The sequence below is a fragment of the Scyliorhinus canicula genome, chromosome 2, assembly GCF_902713615.1.
Source record: "Scyliorhinus canicula chromosome 2, sScyCan1.1, whole genome shotgun sequence".
Classification (NCBI taxonomy): domain Eukaryota; kingdom Metazoa; phylum Chordata; class Chondrichthyes; order Carcharhiniformes; family Scyliorhinidae; genus Scyliorhinus; species Scyliorhinus canicula.
Genome location: NC_052147.1, coordinates 194498640 through 194520350, shown reverse-complemented (window position 1 = coordinate 194520350; position 21711 = coordinate 194498640). Strand labels below are relative to the sequence as shown.

Here is a 21711-nt window from a genome sequence, read left to right as displayed (position 1 = left end):
GCTTTCCTCCGAGATGCCAGCCTCTCCGTGACTTGACAACCTCCCTCCATGCTTGCACTTGAGCTCCAGGGCTTTCAGCTCATGGCTGATGAGGATCACCAGGTTAGTTACCACCACCAGTGGTTGCTCTCTCCCAGTTGTTGTGGCTACGTTTCTCCTGCAACAAAGTGCAGAGCTCGATTGAGTACCTAACCCTCCACATCCAGCCCCATATGATGCTGTCCATACCCCACCCCTCGCCACCTCAAATCACCCCAGAGAGGCTAAAAATGTTCCCACTCATTTGGACACCCTTTGATGCACCCTGGGCTTCAGATTGTTCTCTCCAGTCTTGAGTGTGCGGGCAGACATGTGCTCTGAGACTCCATGAATCCCACATGCTTGATTGCAACTATGGATGGGCAACCTTTCTCAATCCCCCACACTGGACAATGTCCACTAAGGACTCACCTGTGCCAAGCACAGGTCAATGAACACTTTCTGCCACTGGATCCAGGTGTACCAGACCAGCTCATGCCCAATGATCTCCACTGCAACCTCTTTCTTCAGTGGCCTACGGAGGCTGCCTTTCTACTTCGCAGTGGACTACCATTGGACAGGGCACCTTTCGTGCACTCGGCCTCACTCATCCAATGCGGGCTCGATGCATCCTGGCTGCTACATAAGTGGCCAATCAGTGTTAATATCATGATTTCTAATCAATCACAGGCGGGACCAGTAAGCACAGCCACTTCCGGTTCTGCCCACCAAGCGTGCATGTCACACCTGAAATTCTATCCCTGATGTCTGTGCTGAAATCTTTACATCCTTTTTGTTGGATAGTGTATATTAATAGGCACGATTCTCCAGAAAGATTTCTAGGTGCGGTAGCGAGCGGGTATTGCCGCGAGCTTCCCGGAGCTTGGCCCAGCGAGGCCGGCAATACCATTTAACATTAATTGGTCCACTTAACGAGACCCTACAAGCTTTTCGCCGCAAATGAAGGCTCGCCAGCCGGTTCGCCGGCACCGCTGTTGCCAGCCACCTGCTAACAAGGTCAAGCAGCACTTAAGCAGCACTTGCTCAGCCAACCCCAGCCAGCTCGCAACAATGGCGCCCAGGATACCGTCCCGAAGATTCAGGGATGCCGATATGGGGAGGCTCCTAGACACAGTGGAGGCCAGGAGAGAGGTCCTGTTCCCCGAGGTTCCAGAGGGTCAGCCACTAGGCAGCCAGTGCTGCCTGGGACGAGATGGTTACAGTTGTGATCTCCGCGTGTGGGACCTGGAGGACTGGCCTCCAGTGCTGGAAAAAGTTCAATAACCTATACCAGGCAGCAAGAGTGAGTAGACACCAATGACCCCCCCACCCCTCGAGACCTTTCTGCCCCCATGTGAGCATCCACCCCTCCAACTCTCCATGCGACCCCCAACCCTCCCTCCACCCCCCTTCACCCCCTCTCTTCAACCTCCCCCAACCCTTCCTTCACACATTCCCCTCCCACCACTGTGAACCACGCGTGTGGCTAATGCTGCCCTCTCTATGTCTCCTCAGGAAAAGCTCTCCCACAATCGCCGAGAGAGGGCCCAGACTGGTGGTGGGGCGCCATACTTAAGAATCCTCACCTTCTTCAAGGAACAGGCCCTGGAGGTGACTGGGGTGGCAGAGGACAGGGCAGTCACCTACGCGGAGGCTGGCGGATGCCGAAGAGGTAAGGAACCACCCGGCTCCACTGGGGGGACATGTCAAGCACGAGTTATTGTCTTACTTACTGACCCATTCCTCCCACTGACCACATGTCCATTCTCCCGCATGTCCTCCAAAGGCGTCAGCCCATTCCGGGTGGCATCCTCTTCAGCCTCCCACGAGACCACCTCAGAGGAAGACTGAAGGGTCACAGCTGTCATCCCCGCCCTCCACCAGTGCAGGTATACGCACCTCGGTGGGACATGTTAGTGGTCAGGCTTCTGGGGCACAATCTGGTGCGCACCACACAGCAGCTGATGTACATCAAGTGGAGGCAGGAACCCCCAGACGAGACAGCAGTCGGAGGTCTGTTGGATTCCAGAACCCAGCTGGGTGTCAGCCTGATGCTGAGCCTATGGAAGAGGTATTCCCGGAATGATGGAGACGATAGGCAGCAGCTGGGACATTCAGAGGGAGATGTCAGCGACACTTTAGCAGATCCATGGCCGACTGGAGGAGTCCCAAAGGCTACGGGCGCAGGAGATGTTGCTGGCAATGCGAGGCACCGAGGCCAACACTGCTAGGCTGCCGGCCACAGTGGAGAGTCTGATGCACGCCGTCGGCACCATGAGTGAAGGTGTCCAAGGCGTTGCGCAGTCAGTGAAGGCCATGGCTGAGGGTCTCAGCAGAATGTCCGCCTCGCTGGGGGTGTCACCCACTACCAGGCTGACCTTGATGAAGTTCTATGGGACATATCCTGCTCTCAGTTGGGAATGGCAGAGGTGCTGCAGAGCTTGTCCTAGTCGCAGGTCAGCATTGCCAAGGCACTGCAGAGGACGTCATAGTCACTGAGGAGCATCACTGAGCGCCTCAACACTCTGGTGCGAGCCATGGGCACCCGCCAAGGCTGACAGAGCCAGATGATGCAGGGACAGTCGGGGTCTGAACCAGCTACCCCTCTGTCCCAAGGCCCCATGGGCACTGACCAGGAGGGAAGGGCACTGGGTGCCATAGCGGACCTGTACCATGGAATGGCGATGGTGGCCACCAGCTCCCCCGAGTTCCACACCTCTGATGAGGCCGCATCTCACAGTCAGCACCCAGAACATGGGAGAGTAGTAGAGGCTGGTTGACTCACATCCTTTAAAAAGTATCTGGATGAGTCCTTGGCACGTCTTAACATTCAAGGCAATGAGCCAAACTCCGGCAAATGGGATTAGGATTGGCAGAAAAGGTGTCTTTCATGCAGCAATGCAGATTCTATGGGCCAAGGGCCATTACTGCACTGTATTTTTCTTTGATTCAGTGTTATACTGTGAACAGGGTGGGCCGGCTGTGCATGTGCTGCCGGCAAGGTGTAGGGGCCTCCGCCTCCAGAGCCCCCAGAGGATGCCCGTCAGGAGCATCGAAGGCCATGGGATGTAGTAAGCAGTCTCCATAATGTGCATGCTAGGGACACACCAAGACGTAGTGGTAGAGCTAGGAAGGCAAAGCACATCGAGGATCATTGAGGGCACCAGGGCAGGTGAGGAAGAGGGTGGGGAAGAGGGTGGGGGTGAGGGGGTGGCTCCATCAGTAGAATAGGGAATTGTATTACACAATAAACACCCTTGTGCACAACCGGCATGACGCCTCTGTCATTTTCTTCTGCAATATAGGCTGACCTCCGAACCCTTGGCCCATCTCTCCAGGCATCCCCTCCTCCCTAGACATACCACATTCAGGTAATGGATGTGAGAGAGCACTCAACAGAGAGGCAAGGGTCAGACTGTGGCATAGATTGAGTAGCACTGTGATTCAGCTCTCTACTGGTCATCATGCCCCCCTGCCGAGGGTCCCCCACCCCCCCGCCAAGCACTCGAGTGGCAAGCCCAATGCCCCCCGAGCTCTTTGACTGTGAGCAAAGATGACTATTCACCTCCTCAGCTCCACACAGAAGTCCTTCTGCCAGGTTCACGTTTTAAAAAGGAGTACTGATCGGCACCAGTGCGACCACCTGCTGCTGAATGACAGGAGGCCATTGGACATGGGGTAACTCCCGTTAGTTGTATGGAAATAGGGCTTAAAGTGGTGATAATTGGTTTCTCACCACACTACGGCGAGATCACGATTCCCCTACAGGAGCAGGCCAATCTGTTTGACGCCTGGCTCGTTTCTCGTTTTTGGCCTCTCCCGCTATTCACCGGCCTCATTTCGCTTGTGCGAGAGTGCAACGAGGCCGGGGAATTGCACCCGTTGTTTCTCGTTTCATAAATATTTATCATTTTGTTAAAAAGTCAGCTGCAGACTCCTGTGAATCTTTTCAGTAAATCCCCTCCATAAAAAATGTTTTTAAATTTTGACTCATCAAGCCAGGATCCATTCTGAGATCAGATTTGCCCAATAATAACATCAGCTGGGATCATAACATGATGTTAATTTTCACTTATAGTTTTCTTCAGAGCCATTCTATTTGACGAGTTCAACAATGTGAATTCACACACTTTCCTTCTCTGATTTACTACTGCAAACAGACCACTAAAGCCAACTGACCAAGTAATGGAAGGAAATAATTGCCAAGTATCAATTTAAACTTCTGAACTGGTTGACCATGTCTTAATATAATTTGGATGTCGGGAAAAATCTGGAACAATGCATCGACCTGTTCTAACCTGCATGGGACGTATCCAGCTGGGGATGATTTGTTGTCCCCATGCTCATTGGGACTGCAAGCTCCCCGTTATGGGCGGGTAGCTTCCCAGCACTGGTATAAAAGGTCGGTCTGTGTGGAGCCAATCACACAAGAGAAAGAACCCAGTGAGGTGTAACCGGGCCTTGTGTAGATAATATTGTTGTTAAATAAATGTCTTTACTACAACTCGCTGTGGACACCGCGTGCCTTATTAATGTCCTCTTTGACAAGCAATCCACAAAGCAAATTCACCCAACAGGCAGTATTATCAAATAATAAAGTGGGGGACTCTATTAATCTTATTTTTTTTTAAACACAGATAATCTCAACGAGTGAAGAACTCTATGCAAAGCAAGGAATTTTACAGTCCAATGAGAATTAAAACACAAGGATTGCGCAATTTGCCTTCACGATTTATGATTTGGTAAAAGGAAGAACGTAAAAAACAGCTGGTTACATCGATTCATTGAGCAGTAAAGTCCATGAGAGAAAAGCATCTAGTGCAGCTGTGGCCTCCCCACCCCCTAACATCTACCCAAGTTAACTCACCTAATGGATTCTGGTGTCCAGGCTCAAACTGAAAAATAAAATTTGGGGAAGATATTAAAAAGCTAACAATGCCTGTATTGAACGATAAGTCACCAGCTTCAATAGAAACATTCGTTACAAGTTCAAATTAACACACAATACATTAAAAATTCTAATCACAAGTTGGTACTTTTAAAAAATTGTTCCAAGTTATAAAACCAGTGACTTTTTAAAAATAAAATTAAGTTAAACACGTTTGAGAAGGAACTCAACCACAGGAGTGAATCATAGAATCATAGAATTTGCAGTGCAGAAGGAGGCCAGATAGCCCAGCGAGTCTGCACCAGCCTTTGGAAAGAGCACCCTACTTAAGCCCATGCCTCCACCCTATCCCTATAACCTGACCTAATCTTGTGGACACTAAGGGGCAATTTATCATGGCCAATACACCTAACCTGCACATCTTTGAGCTGTGGGAGGAAAGAAGAGCACCCGGAGGAATCCCATGCAGACATGGGGAGAACATGCAAACTCCGCACAGACAGTGACCCAAGCCGCGAATCAAACCTGAGATTCTGGAGCTGTGAAGCAATTGTACTAACCACTGTGCTACCATGCCGCCCATAGTGTGCATGCATTGAAGGGGAAGCTGGACAGGCATTTTAAGGAGAAGGGGAATAGAAGATTGCTATGGCAGATTTCAATGCGAAAAGATAGGAAAAGGTTCGAGCAAAACACAAATGCTAGCATGGAGTGTTTGGCCTGAAAGGCCTATTTCTGTGCTGTATTTCCAATCAGGGAGATATCCTGCGAGATTTGGTGCCTAACAAATTAGTAAAAGAAAACCATCACTCCTTAACTCCCAAGTAATTCCTGCACCGCAACAGTTCAAATGAACATAGTACACGTCACTTTACTCATGTGAAAGATTTATTCAATTTCTTAGTCAGACACATGATAATCACAATTTCAAGACATTAGACTTGATAATAACCTGCCAGAACTGTACCTAGCAGGGAAGCTCATTATCACCTGCTGGGCTCAGGCCTCTCACTGTTATAAATAGAACAAAAATGCATGAAATTCTTATCTATTTTAATAACAACCATCATTATATTCCAAGAATATCAGTTAAGCAGCACCTCAAATTGAGTGGTTCACCTCCCAAGTCTTTGCTTTCAGTGATACTTATTAACAAGTATCAATGGATTGCTCATCAGATATTTTGATCACAAACATTTTGATACCAAACACAATAACTTATAAAAAGCACTGAGCTTCAACACAAGTGGATGGTCTCACTTTCAATCCTGTGATGTTGAAAAAACAAAACTAAAATTATATTTATCAGCTGAATGATAACATTGCTTACATCAGACAGACCAGGCCTCCTGGTAATTCACTTCCTTGGATTCAACTGTCGAAATGTGACAATCTTTCAGCAAATATATCACCACATATCAATTGCACAGAACTCCATTAACATTGTACCAGGCACAGTTCACTTAGGATTTCATATTGCAGACCGGGATATTCAGAGAATCGATTGTACGACATTATATACAATTATATGCAACTTGTACTAGCAACAGACTGGCTCCTCAAATAAGCGTGTGAATTTGATGAAGTAATTGTGGATAAAAGCAGAAGTTATTAATTATTCCAAAAAATGAACGGGTGCAGTTAAAGTATTATACTTTCAAGGGTAGAGTGGGTTGTGTCATTTTTACTTTAGAAATCCCAATAATTGTGACTGCAATGCTCTTCGTATTTATTATGAAAAATACTTTTGCGCCTCTATTCTCAAGTGCAAATTTGAAAACATCACTTAAGTTACAGAGCAGCTTAATGTGTAAATGCGTCATACAGTAGGCCAAGAGCCATATGGACAAGATTTAAGATTGGATTCTGTTTCTCCAGTAATCTGTTGACAGCCAGGGCAAGTTAGAACTGGTTCCAGCCACGGGGGGTAATTTGGACGCTCTGAATTCTTCCTCAGTGTACCCGAACAGGGCCCGGAATGTGGCCACTAAGTGGTTATCAAAGTAACTTTATTGTGCCGCTAATGTAAGCCTACTTGTGACAATAACGATTATTATTATTATATGTGAGGTGCCAGTCAGCGTGGCCAGAGTTCCCCACCAGGGCTCAGACCACCAAAGGACGTCCGCATGGTCATCACAGGCATCAGGACGTAGCAGTCAGCAGGCTACCTCTGCCCCTGCTGCGGGTATCAGGCTGCAGCAAGGCAGGATGGTGAGATTACAAATGTTATAAAGGTTTGAAGTCACCACAGGCTCATGGGTGCTCTATCATTGAATAAATTGCACTTTTTGTAAACCATTCTGGCTGTGTGAATGTGATGGTCAGATTAAAGGATTTTGCTTGGGATCTTTGCAATTCTCTAAATCTATGGTTCAGGCTTCCTGACAGCATCCCCTTTCAAGATTAACATTCACCTGATGTCATCCTCGGTGCCACTTAGTACCATACCCGTGTGTGTCGTCGGGGGAATTCAATAAATCATTACTCAGGGTGTATGATGGGCGAGTTCTCAATCACTACTCCTCAAGGGATAGCAATGGCTGAGGAGAGCTCTGATCGTCTCCAGGTTCACCATCTTGGAGATGCATGGGGGTGTCTCTCTATGGGTGCAGACACTGCAACCCATCTCACCTCCACTCCCCGGCCACCGGCACCCCACACCCCCTCCCACCTGCAACCCCCTCCATGGGTGGCACAGTAGCACAGTGGATAGCACTGTTGCTTCACAGCACCAGGGTCCCAGGTTCGATTCCCGCTTGGGTCACTGTCATGTGAAGTCTGCAAGTTCTCCCCGTGTCTGTGTGGGTTTCCATCGGGTGCTCCGGTTTCCTCCCACAAGTCCCGAAAGACGTGCTAGTCAGGAGAACTGGACATTCTAAATTCTCCCTCAGTGTACCCGAACAGGCGCCGGAGTGAGGCGACGAGGGGATTTTCACAGTAACCTCATTGCAGTGTTAATGTAAGCCTACTTGCGACAGTAAGAAAGATTATTATGATTCATACCTGCCACGTTATGGGGTGTGGGCCCTGTGTTGGCAGTAACAGTGGGACTGGTCCATGGGGTGGAGGGTGATTTCCTGCTGTGCAATGAGCTCTGGTGCTCCGCTTCATTTGACAACGTCTGATTCCTGCCCACGGCAGCACTTTTCACTGTTCACCTGTCAATTCCTGCATGCAAGCTGGCCATTCTATCACACAGTCCTATAGAATCCCCTGGGGTGGCGGGTGGGACACCGGAGCAGTGAGCGCTAGCTGAAGTACAGTCCTTGAGTCAAGCGCATCCCCAACGTCTGCACATTCCCATCCTCCCCCTCCCACATGCGCCCCTCTGCGGCCAACCCAGACCAGCCCACAGCTCACACCGTTCTGACAGAGTACCGAGACAAGTTGTAACATTGTGCACAGCTGTTTAATGTGAAAACATATACACAGATTTGTGCCCTAGCCCCATCAGTAAACTGTGTGCTGCAGCCATGCCAACTTAACTAGTGTCTAATTGTCTGACCTTACAGGTCCTAATGTTACGTTTAGATAGATCTCCAGATGGTACATCTGGAGTGGAGGTGGCCTTCTATGATTCTTACCCTGCAACTTGGGTCCCCTTTGGTCGGCGTCCTCTGGGACGACTGGGCCCGGCTGCTGCTCAGGTGTCCCAGGTGGCATGATGCGGGGGGGGGGAAAGAAAAGAGCCCCAGGTGCTGCAGTGTTCTGGGATCTCCTCTGCGGGAGTCACCGGCACGGGCCCGATAACAACCTCCTCTCTTGGGGTACCCAATGGCCCCGGCTACTCCAGCGGAGAAATCTGAAGCTCCCCCACCAGCTGGCGCTGCCTGTCCTGGAGTCCCACTCTTGTCTCAGCCAGGGTCTGCATGCACGCAGCCATGGACCACAGGAAGTGGACCATCTTCAACTGGGAATGCACCACATTACACTGCGTCTATGCTACCACCTTCTAGGTCTGTGCCATATCAGCCAGTGACTGCACCCATCTCCCTCTGGGACTGGGCCACCTCCTGCTCCTGCAAGCAGTTGCACTCCTCCACCGATGGATGCTCACCAACAACTACTCATGTAGTGCCCGACTCTGCGACTGCATCGCCACGATAGATGGGACCGTCTGTTCTGGAACCCGAAACCTGTCTGGACGGCAGATAGTTCCTCGGGTCGGCTCTCACTCCAACCGTCTGCCCCCTCGGGTGTTCCTACCTCCTCCTGATGTACCAGAGCAATTGTGTGGTGCACGCCAGAGAGTGTCCAGGAATCTCTTCACTAAAGTGCCCAACTGACGCAAGTGTCTCTGGGATAGGAAGAAGATGTTGGAGACAGCTGTGATGGGAAATCTGTGCCATACTCAGACTCGAGCTCCGGAGTTTCCCAGTCTCAAGCATATTTTCCCCTCTGTGTCAGTGTCGTCATCATTGCTTGGCACATGGGGGCGGGGAACACCAGACAGAGTCGCCTCACCACCCCTGCAGGGCATATGATTACACTGTAGGCCCGGGGGAGGTGCGAGCGTGGTTTTGTGGGTTGACACATCTGACACAGGAAACCGCAACTCAGCTTGTCTGACTTCCTCGCCGCCGGCCGATCTCCATCCGGCGATTGCTCTTTCCTCGGACCCACCGACTACGTCCAGTGCGCTCTGCTCTGCTGCTGCAGGTCCAGCAGTCACCTCCCAGTCTTTTCCAGCTCCCAGCAGTTATGGGCGGCCTTATTGATTGGAAGGGGGGGGGGGGGGGGGGGGGGGGGGGGGGACAGGGCTGTAGTGAAAAATATTGGGAGCAAGACAAAAAAATGTTAAAAAAATAAGCTTAAAGGCTTTGTGTCTAAATGCGTAGAGCATTTGCAATAAAGTGCATGAACTAATCCCACAGATAGATGTAAACTGGTATGATATAATTGAGATTACGGACATATGGCTGCAGGGTGAACGGGCATGACAACTGAATGCCCCAAGGTATTCAGTATTGAGGAAGGACAGGCAAAAAGGAAAAGGTGGTGGCGTGGCACTGCTGGTTAAAGAGAAAATTAACACAATAGTGAGAAAGGATATTAGCTCTGACAACGTGGAGTCTGTACGGGTAGAGTTGACAAATACCAAGGGGCAAAAATGCCCAAACTGCAGTGGTGATGTTGGGATTGGCATTAAACAGAAAAGAAGAGATGCATGTGGTAAGTGAATATCTGTGACCATAGGTGATTTTAATCTGCACATAGATTGGGCAAACAGTAGCATAGAGGTGGAATTCCTCGAGTGTGTACGGGATGGTTTTCTTGACCAATATGTAGAGAAACCAACTAGAGAGCAGTATAATTGAGATTACAGACATATGGCTCCAGGGTGACTAGGCATGGCAACTTAATATCCCAAGGTCAATAGAGAGCAGGCCATCTTAAGACTGGGTATTGTGTAATGAGAAGGGAATCATTACCAACTAGCTGTGCAAGACTCTTTGGGAATGACTGACCATCACACAATAGATTTTTTTATCAAGATAGAGAGTGAGGTAGTTGATTCAGAGACTAGGGTGCTGAATCTTAATAAATGAATCTATGAAGATTTGAGGTGTGAGTTGGCCTTGATAGATTGGGTAGAGTTACTTAAAGGGATGCCAGTGGATAGGCAATGGCAAACATTCAAGGAATACATGGAGGAACTGCAATAACTGTTTATTCCTGTCTGGCATCAAAGCAAAATGGGCAAGAGGGCTAATCCTTGGCTCACAAAGGAAATTAGAGATAGTATCCGATCCAAGGAAGAAGCATACAGATTGGCCAAGAAATAATAGGTCTGAGGATTGGGAGCAGTTTAGAATTCAGCAAAAAAGGACCGACAGATTGATTAAGAAGGGGGGAATACAGTATGCAAGTAATCTTGCAGAGAACACAAAGACTGACTGCAAAAGTTTATATAAGTACATGAAGAGAAAGAGTTTGATCAAGACGAATGTAGGTCCCCTACAGACAGAACTGGGGGAATGTGTAATAGGGGACAAAAAAATTGCTGAGCAATTGAATACACACTTGGTTCTGTCTTCACAAAAGAGGACACAAATCAGATACCAGAATTGTTGGAGAATGCAAGTTTTAGTGAGAGGGAAGAATTGAGGGAGATACTGAGAAATGGTGCTGGGGAAATTGATAGGATTATAGTCTGATTAATCCCTAGGGCCTGATAATCTACATCCCAGAGTAGTTAAGGAAGTGGCTCTGGGAATAGTGAATGCATACTGGTCATCTTCCAGGATTCTATAGACTCTGGAGCAGTTTCTGCAGATTGGAGGATAGTTAATGTCACTCCAATATTCAAAAAGGGAGGTAGAGAGAAAACAGGGAATTATTGACCAGTAAGCCTAACATCAGTAATGGGGAACATTCTTGAATCCATTACCAAGGACTTTGTAGCGGAGCATTGAGAAAACAATGGCAGGATCAGAGTCAGCATGGATTTATGAAAGGGAAATCATGCTTGACAAATCAATTGAAATTCTTTGAAGATGTAACTAATAGAGTTGACAAGAGGGAGCCAGTCGATTTGGTATATTTGGACTTTCAGAAAGTGCTTGACAAGGTCCCGCATAAGAGATTATCATGCAAGATTAAAGAGTATAGGATTGGGGAATCATTGAGATGGATAGAAAACTGGTGGGCAGAAAGGAAACAGAGAGTAGAAATAACAGGACCTTTTCAAATTGGCAGGCAGGAACTAGTAGGGTGCCACAGGGGTCGGTGCTGGGACCCCAGTTATTCACAATATATATTAATGATTTGGACGAGGGAACAAAATGTAACATCACAAAGTTTGCAGATGATACCAAGTTGTGTGGGAGGGTGAACTGTGACGAGGATGCAGAAATCCTTTAGCATGATCTGGACAGGTTGGGTGAGTGGGCAAATCAATGGCAGAGGTGAGACTGGCTGTGTTGGGGTGCAAGGTGAGACTGGGGGAGGATGGGGTGCAAGGTGAGACTGGGGGGGTTGGGGTGCGATGGGAGACGGTAGTATAATTTGGATAAATGTGAGGTGATTCACTTTGGAAGCAAAAACAAGGAGACAGATTACTACCCGAATGGTTGTAAATTCAGAGAGGGGAGTGTGCAGCGGGGCCTGGATGTCCTTGTGTACCAGTCGCTGAAGGTAAGCATGCAGGTGCAGCAGACCGGAAAGAAGGCAAACGGTACGCTGGCTTTCATTGCGAGAGGTTTCAAGTACAGGAGCAGGAATGAGTTGCTGCAATTGTACACCAAGAATATTGTGTGCAGTTTTGGTCTCCTTTTCTGAGGAAGGATGTTCTTGGTCTCGAGGGTGTGCAGCGAAGGATTACCAGGCCGATTATGGGGATGGCGGGACTGATGTACGAGGAGAGATTGACTAAATTAGGATTGTTTTGATGTAGTATAGACAAATGAGGGAGGATCTCATAAAAGACTTATAAAATTCTATCAGGACGAGATAGGGTGGATGCAGGGGCCATTGCCACTGGAATGGGTGGCGGCATGCGGTGCAGGGTAGGAGATTGACTGCCCTCATGGGGAAGGGTGGGTTTACGGATGCGTGGGATGGGTGTTGTAACCAAGGGCACAGTGCTGCCTATTCACCCTGGCAGCCCTGAGGGGGTTGTGTAGTTTCTTCCGGCACTGCAGGCCGGTCCGGACTTTGTTGCTGGTGGCGCTGACCGCCTCTGCCAACTGCACCCAGGCACGGCAAACAGCGGCAGCTGGCAGCCTCCTTCCCAGGCCGGGACACAGGGTTGCCTGCCTCTCCTCCATGGCGTCCGGGAGTGTCTCGAGCTCGCCGTCCATAAATAGTGGGGCCACGCATCTTGCTGCTATCTTGTTGGCTGGGATGGTGTGTGTGGGGGAGTGAAGTGTGTAAATGGGGCTGCAGCTTGTCAGCCTCCTGACTGTCAATTGTGCACCTGGCAAATCCCACACCGTTTCTCATTGGAATCGATTGTGTTCCAGGTGGCGCCGGTGCTAGCTCCTGAACAGTCTCTGAATCGGTCCAGGTGCAACACCAGCCTTGCTGTTGTAGAAGGGCACGGATTTTGCCCCGGTGTCAACATCATCTCAGGAACAGAGAATTCCGCCAGCTATTTCCAAAGGGGACACGTACAAAAGTCACCTTCACAATGCACTGCAGTCCTGACCCGTTCAATGTTTGTGTGAACCATCTCTAATGTGCCACACTAACAGGACCTCACCCACAATCTGCAGTCTACGTGCATTCACTTCCAGTAACACATGTGTCAGCCCTTAGACCCCCTTGTTTTTCTGCGTGTTTGTCAGGATACAGTTTGCCCCCCCTCAGTCTTCCCGGCCTTCCATTGTACATCCTTTCAATCCACCTCCTTGACCCCATTGCTTGCCATCGTGAGCCCTCGCCCTTCCATGAATTCCTTGCACAACCCTCCTTTCACATTGTCCCCTAGTGTTTGTCATTCCCCATTCCCTTCCTTGCACAATCCTCATTTCACATTGCCCTCTACAGCTTGCCCTTTCCCCCAGCCTCCTCAAACAGCTCTCACTCCACATTGCCCTCCTTGCCTTCTTCCACACCCCAACTCCTCCAGTGTCACCTCACCCCCCAACCCCTCCAGTCTCACCTCACACCCCAACCTCCCCTAGTCTCACCTCGCACCCCAACCTCCCCTAGTCTCACCTCGCACCCCAACCTCCCCAGTCTCACCTCGCACCCCAACCTCTCCGAGTCTCACCTCGCAACTCAACCCCCCCCACAGTCTTGCCTTGCCCCCCCAACCCCCCAGTCACACCTCACACTCCAACACCCCCCTCTTCTCACTTCTTACCCCAACCCCCCGCAGTCTCACCTCGCACCCCAACCTCCCCTAATCTCACCTCGCACCCCAACCTCCCCTATCTCACCTCGCACCCCAACCTCCCCTAGTCTCACCTCACACCCCAACCTCTCCGAGTCTCACCTCGCAACCCAACAACCCCCCCCACAGTCTCGCCTTGCCCCCCCAACCCCCCAGTCACACCTCGCACCATAACCCACCCAGTCTTACCTCATACGCCAACCACCCAGTCTCACCTCGCACCCCAACCCCCTGTCTCACCTAACACCCCAACCCCCCCTAGTCTCACCTCTCACCTCAACCCCCTCAGGCACACCTCACACCCCAACCCCCCCCTAGTCTCACTCCTCACCCCAACACCCCCAGTCTCACCTCGCACCCTAACCCCACCCAGTCTTACCTCACACCCTCACCCCATCCAGTCTTACCTCACACCTAAACCACCCAGTCTCATCTCGCACCCCAACCTCCCAGTCTCACCTCACACAGTGCTGAAGACCAACTCGGCATGTGATGAGTGGCAGGAGCCAGTTTGCTCTGGAATAGTGGTCTACAGCACTTCAGAAGCAGAGTAGCACTACAGCAGGTAGGCTTTATTGCAATCATCCCAAAGTTGCTTGCGAATCTAGGGCCACCTTGTGCATGGCACTCTTTAGCAGTTGGGTTTCAGACTGCATGCTGGCGTGACACAGGTTTGGAGGCCTGATAGGAATCTGGCGGGGGCAGCTGTTTAAATGAGCATTCATGAGATGCAAAGGAAAATTGTAAGGATGAGGGGTAGGTCACCGCAGGGTAATTAGCATTCTGACCACTGCCCATCTTTAATACTTGCAACATGCGAGACAGGGCCCTAAAAGTAAATGTTTCATTGCTCCCATATTCCAAACACACTGCTTCAAATATAGGGGCAGGGAAGCTGTGATTTAATGGTGCATGGAGAAACATTCTGAATAAAATAAGACTGGAAGAATACATTGAAAATAGCGACATCCTTGATGATGGGCTGAGGCCCTGCATGAGTAAGAAAAGAACTAACTCACCAAAATGCCAATCAGTTAACATAATCCAAAAATACAGATCACCAATATACATTCTATGAACTCGTTTTCCATTATATTTCAGAGTTTACATGAAGTCGAGTAGAATGAAAACATTTACAATTGAAATTCCTGCCATGAGTTGATCAGTGTAGAATACTAAGTACAGTGAAGTTATGCAACTTAGAGAGTAAAGTCAACAGACGTGAGACATCTTGATGATGATCACGCTAGTGAGATAATTGTGCGTCAGCCATTACATCGCATATACCCTATAAATCTCTCACAAATGTGGTACAATTTCAAACACGGCTGACGTTACTCTGGGGAAGTTTCCAGACAGTTAAGGATATACACCTCGCATTCACAGGTCAGTCAATTTAGCTAAGTCCTCCAGCGTGCAACTTCCACAGAAAAGTAAAACAACAACATAGAAATGGGTCAATTAGCTCAACTAAGACCAACCCCGTGTATTTATTTTCATAAATTTGACATTGATATCATCATGGCTAAAAACTGGACAAAGATCTTTTAAAATGGTTAAATCTATGTCTGTTTGTGGTCCCTGAACAAAACGAGCTACCTGGCAGTTTCGGAGAAACCTACGCCCCGCTATCTCTAAAGAGACACCAACAACACATTGTGGGTTGCTCAAACCAAATTCAAAGAGGACCATACAAAGGCCATCTGCATTTCCTCACCCAGATTAGTCAACCTGAGTCAATTCATCTGTTAGGACAAAGCAAACAGCACCATTCCTTTCAGGTCCAAATGGTTGGAACATGCTTTTGAAATGCAGTCACTGTTGTAATGTATGAATTGTAGTACAGTAACTGTACTACACTGTACTGTACTGGGGGGGCTCACGGTAGCATGGGGGGCCTCACGGTAGCATGGGGGGCCTCACGGTAGCATGGGGGGCCTCACGGTAGCATGAGGGGCCTCACGGTAGCATGGTGGTTAGCATCAATGCTTCACAGCTCCAGGGTCCCAGGTTCGATTCCTGGCTGGGTCACTGTCTGTGTGGAGTCTGCACGTCCTCCCCGTGTGTGCGTGGGTTTCCTCCGGGTGCTCCGGTTTCCTCCCACAGTCCAAACATGTGCGGGTTAGGTGGATTGGCCATGCTAAATTGCCCGTAGTGTAAGGTTAATGGGGGGATTGTTGGGTTATGGGTATACGGGTTACGTGGGTTTAAGTAGGGTGATCATTGTTCGGCACAACATTGAGGGCCGAAGGGCCTGTTCTGTGCTGTACTGTTCTAATTCTAATTCTAATTTAACCACTTCAGAAACCTAAAGAGGGGATATACATCCTTTGTCAAAGGAACTGTGGAGGGGTGGGAATCATGTGATGTGAACCACCAGCTTGTGGAATCAGCTAAAGTGCCTCACTGTATTGCAAACCCATTTTACTATCTACAAGCAGCCTAACAGAAAAGGGGCTCTGCCCAGATTGAATACCTGACTCCATCTACTCAGTTTCTGTACCATCGTTTTCAAGACTGATTCATCTGTGTGCCTCTCGTGTGAAAGGTGAATTATAGGCACCAGTTTTCAACCCGCTGATCTCTGTGAAGGAATACTTAATTGAACTTTGATTCTGGACTCTGGAATCCACGTGAAACAACAATTATTTTCTCGGTGCTATTTTCTCTGTAAATATTTATTTTCCGTATTCCCCTTTGGGATGGGTGGTGAGAGGAGAAATCAGGGCTGTTTAAATTAACCCCCCCCCCCTTTCCGTAACACAGCATTTATGCTCCATGCAGATCTCTACTCTTTTCTTTTTATCTAACACTGCTAGCATATCTTCATTTTTCTTTCTGTCTTGTTTACATATCTATCTTCACCTTCAAATGAATATATACCATCCCCTTCAGTCAGCCTTGTGGTAGCAAGTTCCACATTCCTACCATTCTTTGGTAAAGAACTGGTCTCATAAATTCTCTATTAGAGTTATGGGTAATCATTTTGTGTTGTTGGCCTCTTGCTTAGGTTCCCACGAATGGAAAATGTTCCCCCATATCTACCCTATCAAACTTCTGTTATTTAAAATAATTCTGTCAGGTTATCCCTCAAGTCTTCATTTTCCAGAGCAGTGAGTCCAGGCCAGGCCTTTCAGCCTTTTTTTTTTAAATGTTTTTTATTGGGTTTTGTATACATGATATATTGACAGGTGTACAAAAAGAGAAACCAAAAAAAGATAAAAACAAAAACACTACGTAAATAAAAAACCAAGGGGTGGGAATGTAAAAACTGGGGCAGTGTATATACATGGAAGCAACGGAGAAACAATTACATTATACATGTCTGTGGTGGGGTGATGGGGTGGGCAGCTTTTCAGGTTTTTTAAAAAAAAGTAAGTAAATACAGCACAAACAAAACAAAACAAAACTGGGTGGGTGCTTGCTTGCTTCTCCCGGCCAGTTTTCCGCTGTTGTGTATTTGCCTCCGCTTCGGCCGTCTGTCGTTCATTCCTCCTTTACTTTCTTACTCTCTGTTGCCCTGCTGTGTTCTTTGTGGTCATTGTCGTTTCCCGTGCGCTCCTTCCAGTTTGTGTTCCCTCCCCTCTGGCTCCCCTCTTATTCTTTGCCCCTCTCCTTCCTTCTTACCTGCCCACCCTCTCCCCTCTTCCCTGCCCCCCTTTCTCCTACCACCCCCCCCCCCCTCTCTGCAGCTCCCCTTTCTTTTTTGGCTACCCGCTCTTGCACTGTCTCCCCCCCCCCCCCCCCCCCCCCCCCCACCCCCGCCTCAGCCGGGTCACCTTCAAATATTCAGCAGAGTCCTCCCTCCAGTCCTTCTCTTTTCTCATGCCTTGGCAGCTTTCCCTGGCTCTTGGCTACTTGATTATTTATTTGTTTGTTCGTTGGCCACAAACAGGTACCGGGTGCATGGCTCCCATGTTCTAAAGAAACCATCTTCCAACCCCCGAATGGCAAATTTGATTTTCTTCATCTAGAGAAATTCCGATATATCGGACAGCCAGTCTGCAGCTTTAGGTGGCGCTGCTGACCACCAGCCGAGCAGGATTTTACGGCAGGCGATCAGGGATGTAAAGGCAAGGGCGTATGCTCTTTTCCCCATGAAAAGGTCTGGCTGGTCTGATACCCCGAAGACCGACACTTTCAGGCACAGCTCCACCCTCATCACCACCACTTTGGACATTGCCTCGAAAAAGGCTGTCCGGTACCCAGCAAGTCTGGGGTAAGACCAGAACATGTGGGCGTGGTTGGCCGGGCCTCCTTGGCACCGTTCACATATGTCCTCCACCTCCGGGAAGAACCTACTAATTCGGGTTCTTGTTAAGTGGGCTCTATGTACCATCTTTAGTTGCGTTAGGTTGAGTCTTGCGAGTTGACCCTATGTAGTGCTTCGTTCCAGAGTCCCCATCCTATTTTGAGCCCCAGGTCTTCCTCCTATTCCTTCCTCGTCACGTCCAGTACAGTCTCGGCTCGCTCCACCAGTCGTTCGTACATGTCGCTACAGTTTCTTCTACCTAGAATGTCCAGTAATTCCTCTAGTGGTGTCTGTCGCGGTGGTCGTGGGTATGTCCTTGTCTCCTTCCGTAGGAAGCTGCAGGTATCAGAGTTTGTTGCCCCTAACCAGCTGGAAACGCTCGTCCAGTTCAGCTCGTCAGTTCGTCCAGTGTTGTGACCCTTCCGTCAGTGTATAGGTCCCTGACTGCCAGTGTACCCCCAGTTCTGTCTCCACCTTTTAAAGGTGGCGTCAGTGAGCCATGGCACAAACCTATGGTTGTTGCAGATGGGGGCTTTGATGGACATTTCAGTCAGGCTGAATTGCTGCCGTAATTAGTTTCAGATTTGGAGGGTGGCAACTACCAATGGGCTGCTCAGGTGTTTTTTGGGTGGCGAGGACCCGGAGCAAGGTCCCCCTGCAGGAGGTCTCCTCCACCCACTTGGCTTCTGGCTCCTTAATCCATCCCATTACCCGTTCTGCTGTTGCTGCCCAGTGGTAGTATTGTAGGTTTGGGAGGGCTAGTCCTCCCCTGGACTTTGTTTTCTGTGGGACCTTCTTTGGGATCCTAGCATTCTTCACCCCCCCACCCCCGCCCCGCCCATACAAAGGGCATGAGCAATTTGTTCAATGAATTGAAAAAGGCCCTGGGGATATAGATCAGATGGATCGAAGTAGGAATAGGTACCAAGGCAGCATGTTCATTTTGATCGGCTGCACTCTTCCCGAGAGGGAGAGTGCGAGTGTGTTCCATCTTTACAGGTACTTTTTAACTTCCTCTGTCAGGTTCCACTTGTGAACCCCTGCCCAATTGTAAGCGATTTGGATCCCCAGATAGCGGAATTTGTGTTGGGCTTGTTTAAACAGCAGTCCCCTCAGCGCTGCCCCTACCCCTTGCGGGTTCACCAGGAAGATCTCGCTTTTGCTCATAATGAGTTTGTAGCCCGAGAAGGCACCAAACTCCTTCAGGAGCACGATGATTCCTTCCATGCTTCTTTGTGGGTCCGAGATGTAGAGGAGCAGGCCATCTGCATAGAGTGAGACTCTGCCTCCCCTTTGGATCCCCCTCCAGTTTTCTGCTGTTCTGCGAGCAATCGCGAGTGGTTCAATCGTTAGGGCGAACAGCAATGCAGGCAGTGGGCATCCCTGCCCGGTGCCCCTATGCAGCTGGAAGTACTGGGAGCTGGTGTTGTTTGTCTGAACGCTCGCCATGGGAGCGTTGTACAGAAGCTTCACCCAGGAGGAGAACCCTGATCTGAGCCAGAACTGCTCCAGTACCTCTATGAGGTACAATCACTCAACTCTGTCCAAGACCTTTTCTGTGTCCAAGGAGACAATCACCTCTGGCATTCTCTCCCCGGAAGGGGTCATTACCATGTTCAGCAGGCGCCTGATGTTCGATGTTAGCTGTCTATCTTTGACAAAGCCCATCTGGTGCTCTGCGACCACCTCTGGAAAGCATTTCTCCAGCCTTTTGGCTAGGATTTTGGCCAGCATTTTGGCGTCTACGTTTAGTAATGAGATGGGTCTGCATGACCCGCATTCCCTTGGGCCTTGCCTTTCTTAGGTATCAGCGAGATTGAGGACTGTGCTAGTGTAGGTGGCAGTGTGCCCCTTGCCAGTGAGCCTGTGAACATCACCCACAGGTGCGGGGCTAGTTCTTTCGCAAATTTTTTGTAGACGTCCGTCGGGAACCTGTCTGTTCTCTCAGGTGTGTCTCTTGGAGGAAGATTATGTCGGCTTTCATGTTTCTTTGGTGGGTGAGGACTCTGGATCTTTTCACTGGGCCGTTGAGTCCCCTTACGTTCCAGGTAACTATCCTGGAGGGGGGTTTCTGTCCCCCTGCTCCTGTGGGATTAACCATACTTTGGGTGCACCGACTAGTGTGCCCTGACTATTTCTGGTAGGTTGGGGAAAGTTTCTGTCTCCACCAGGTTGCCCAGCATCTCGGCCACATAGACCGTGGAATCCCTGCCTTCAATCCCCTCTGGTAGGCCCACAATCCGCAGGTTTTGGCTTCTTGAGTGGTTCTCCTGATCCTCTACTTTACCCTTCAAACTGCCCTGCGTCGCGACCAACCTCGCCACCTCTTTCTCCAGCGCCACATTCTGATCGCTCTGGTCAGTTACGGCATTCTCCATGTCCTTGGTGGTCGCCTCTTGGGCTTCCATCCTCTTCTCCTCTCTGCTCAGGGTGAGCTGTATTTGGGCCAGCGTTACGGCCACCGCGGCCTTCACCACAGCCTCAATGTTCGCTTTTACCTCCGCCTTTATCTCCTGTTGGTGCTCCCTCAGTGCCTTGTGAAGGATGCCTTCCAGCTCTCCACCCCCCCCCCCCCCCCCCCCCCACCCCCGTCAGTGCAGGAGGGCTTTGTTCCTGTCCGCCTTGCTCCTTTTGCTCCAGCGAACCTGCACTCCACTGCCCCGTGCGCTGGTTGGCTCGTCCGAGTATGGTTGTTCCTGGCCCTTTCCACTCCTGGTCTCCATTCTGCCTCTAGTTTGGCTTTTTCCGTGCAATTTTCCTCATGTGCTCCCTCTCTTTCTTCCTTCCTCTGACTTACTAAGGTTGGGGAATGAGTTACTGCATCTTTTTGGCGAGTTATCGTTGAAAAGTGGCTATTTTTCGGGTCCATGGGAGGAGAGCCACCTCACGTGCGGGCGGCTGCTCAGCACATTGTCATCACGGGAAGTCAGGCCTATTCAGCCTTACCTGGTAAGTGCATCCTCTCCATTTCCGATCATCCTTATGAATCTTTTTTACACCTTCTCCGGTGTTTCTGTATCCTTTTTATAATAAGCTGCACACAACAATACAAGTGTGGTCTAGTGAAAATTCATTACAGGTTTAGCATAGCCTTTCTACTTTTGAAAGAAGCCACCCTGTAGGAATGAACTCCAGGGCTTGGTTTGCTTTTCGGATGACCTTCAACTCTGCATTTCTAGATTTAGTGAGATGTGTATCCAAATCTTTGATTTCTTGGTTCCTTGCCCAATTCTAAACTTTTTCTACCCCATTAGACAGGGAAGAAGGCGAATTTCACAGAGGTCGAATAGAAAATTTCCAAGTCTAGCTTCTGGAAACTAAATTAAGTAGTAAAGAAAATCCAGCAAACAGCAAGGAGATAAATGACCCATTTTCTTTTAAATGACGTTACTTGACAGATTCGCTTGGACACCAGAAGTTCCTTTCTTCTCTGAAATGTGCCAAGAGTTCTTTTATCCTTGAACAGCAGATGGAGCTTTATCTGAAAGAGGACACAGGTCCCTCCATGCTGAAGTAATCCAAGTCAATCAAAAGATTTAATGCTGGGCTGGGAAAGCAGAGACAGAAAGCAGTTAAAATTCCTACAGTGCAGATGGAGGCCATTCGGCCAATTGAGTCTGAACCAACCTCTGAAGGAGGACCCTACCCAGGCCAACTCACAGATCTTATCCTCATAACCCCACCTAACTGGCACACTAAGGGGCAATTGTA

At 49.2% G+C, this 21711-nt stretch overlaps 1 protein-coding gene across 7 annotated transcripts in view; it reads right to left on the bottom strand.

The window, feature by feature from the left end:
* znf385b (zinc finger protein 385B) overlaps positions 1 to 21711 on the bottom strand; it is a 743282-nt gene that overhangs the window by 705085 nt on the left and 16486 nt on the right. For 4 of the 7 annotated variants that reach the window (XM_038789273.1, XM_038789270.1, XM_038789272.1 and 1 more), the window contains exon 2: positions 4886 to 4913. The exons of the other annotated variants lie outside the window; for them this stretch is intronic. Coding sequence is in view for 1 of the 4 variants with exons in the window: in XM_038789270.1 (XP_038645198.1) it covers positions 4886 to 4913 (28 nt within the window). In the remaining 3 variants the exon portion in view is untranslated. The remainder of the gene's footprint in view (positions 1 to 4885; positions 4914 to 21711) is intronic. 7 annotated transcript variants of the gene reach the window in all.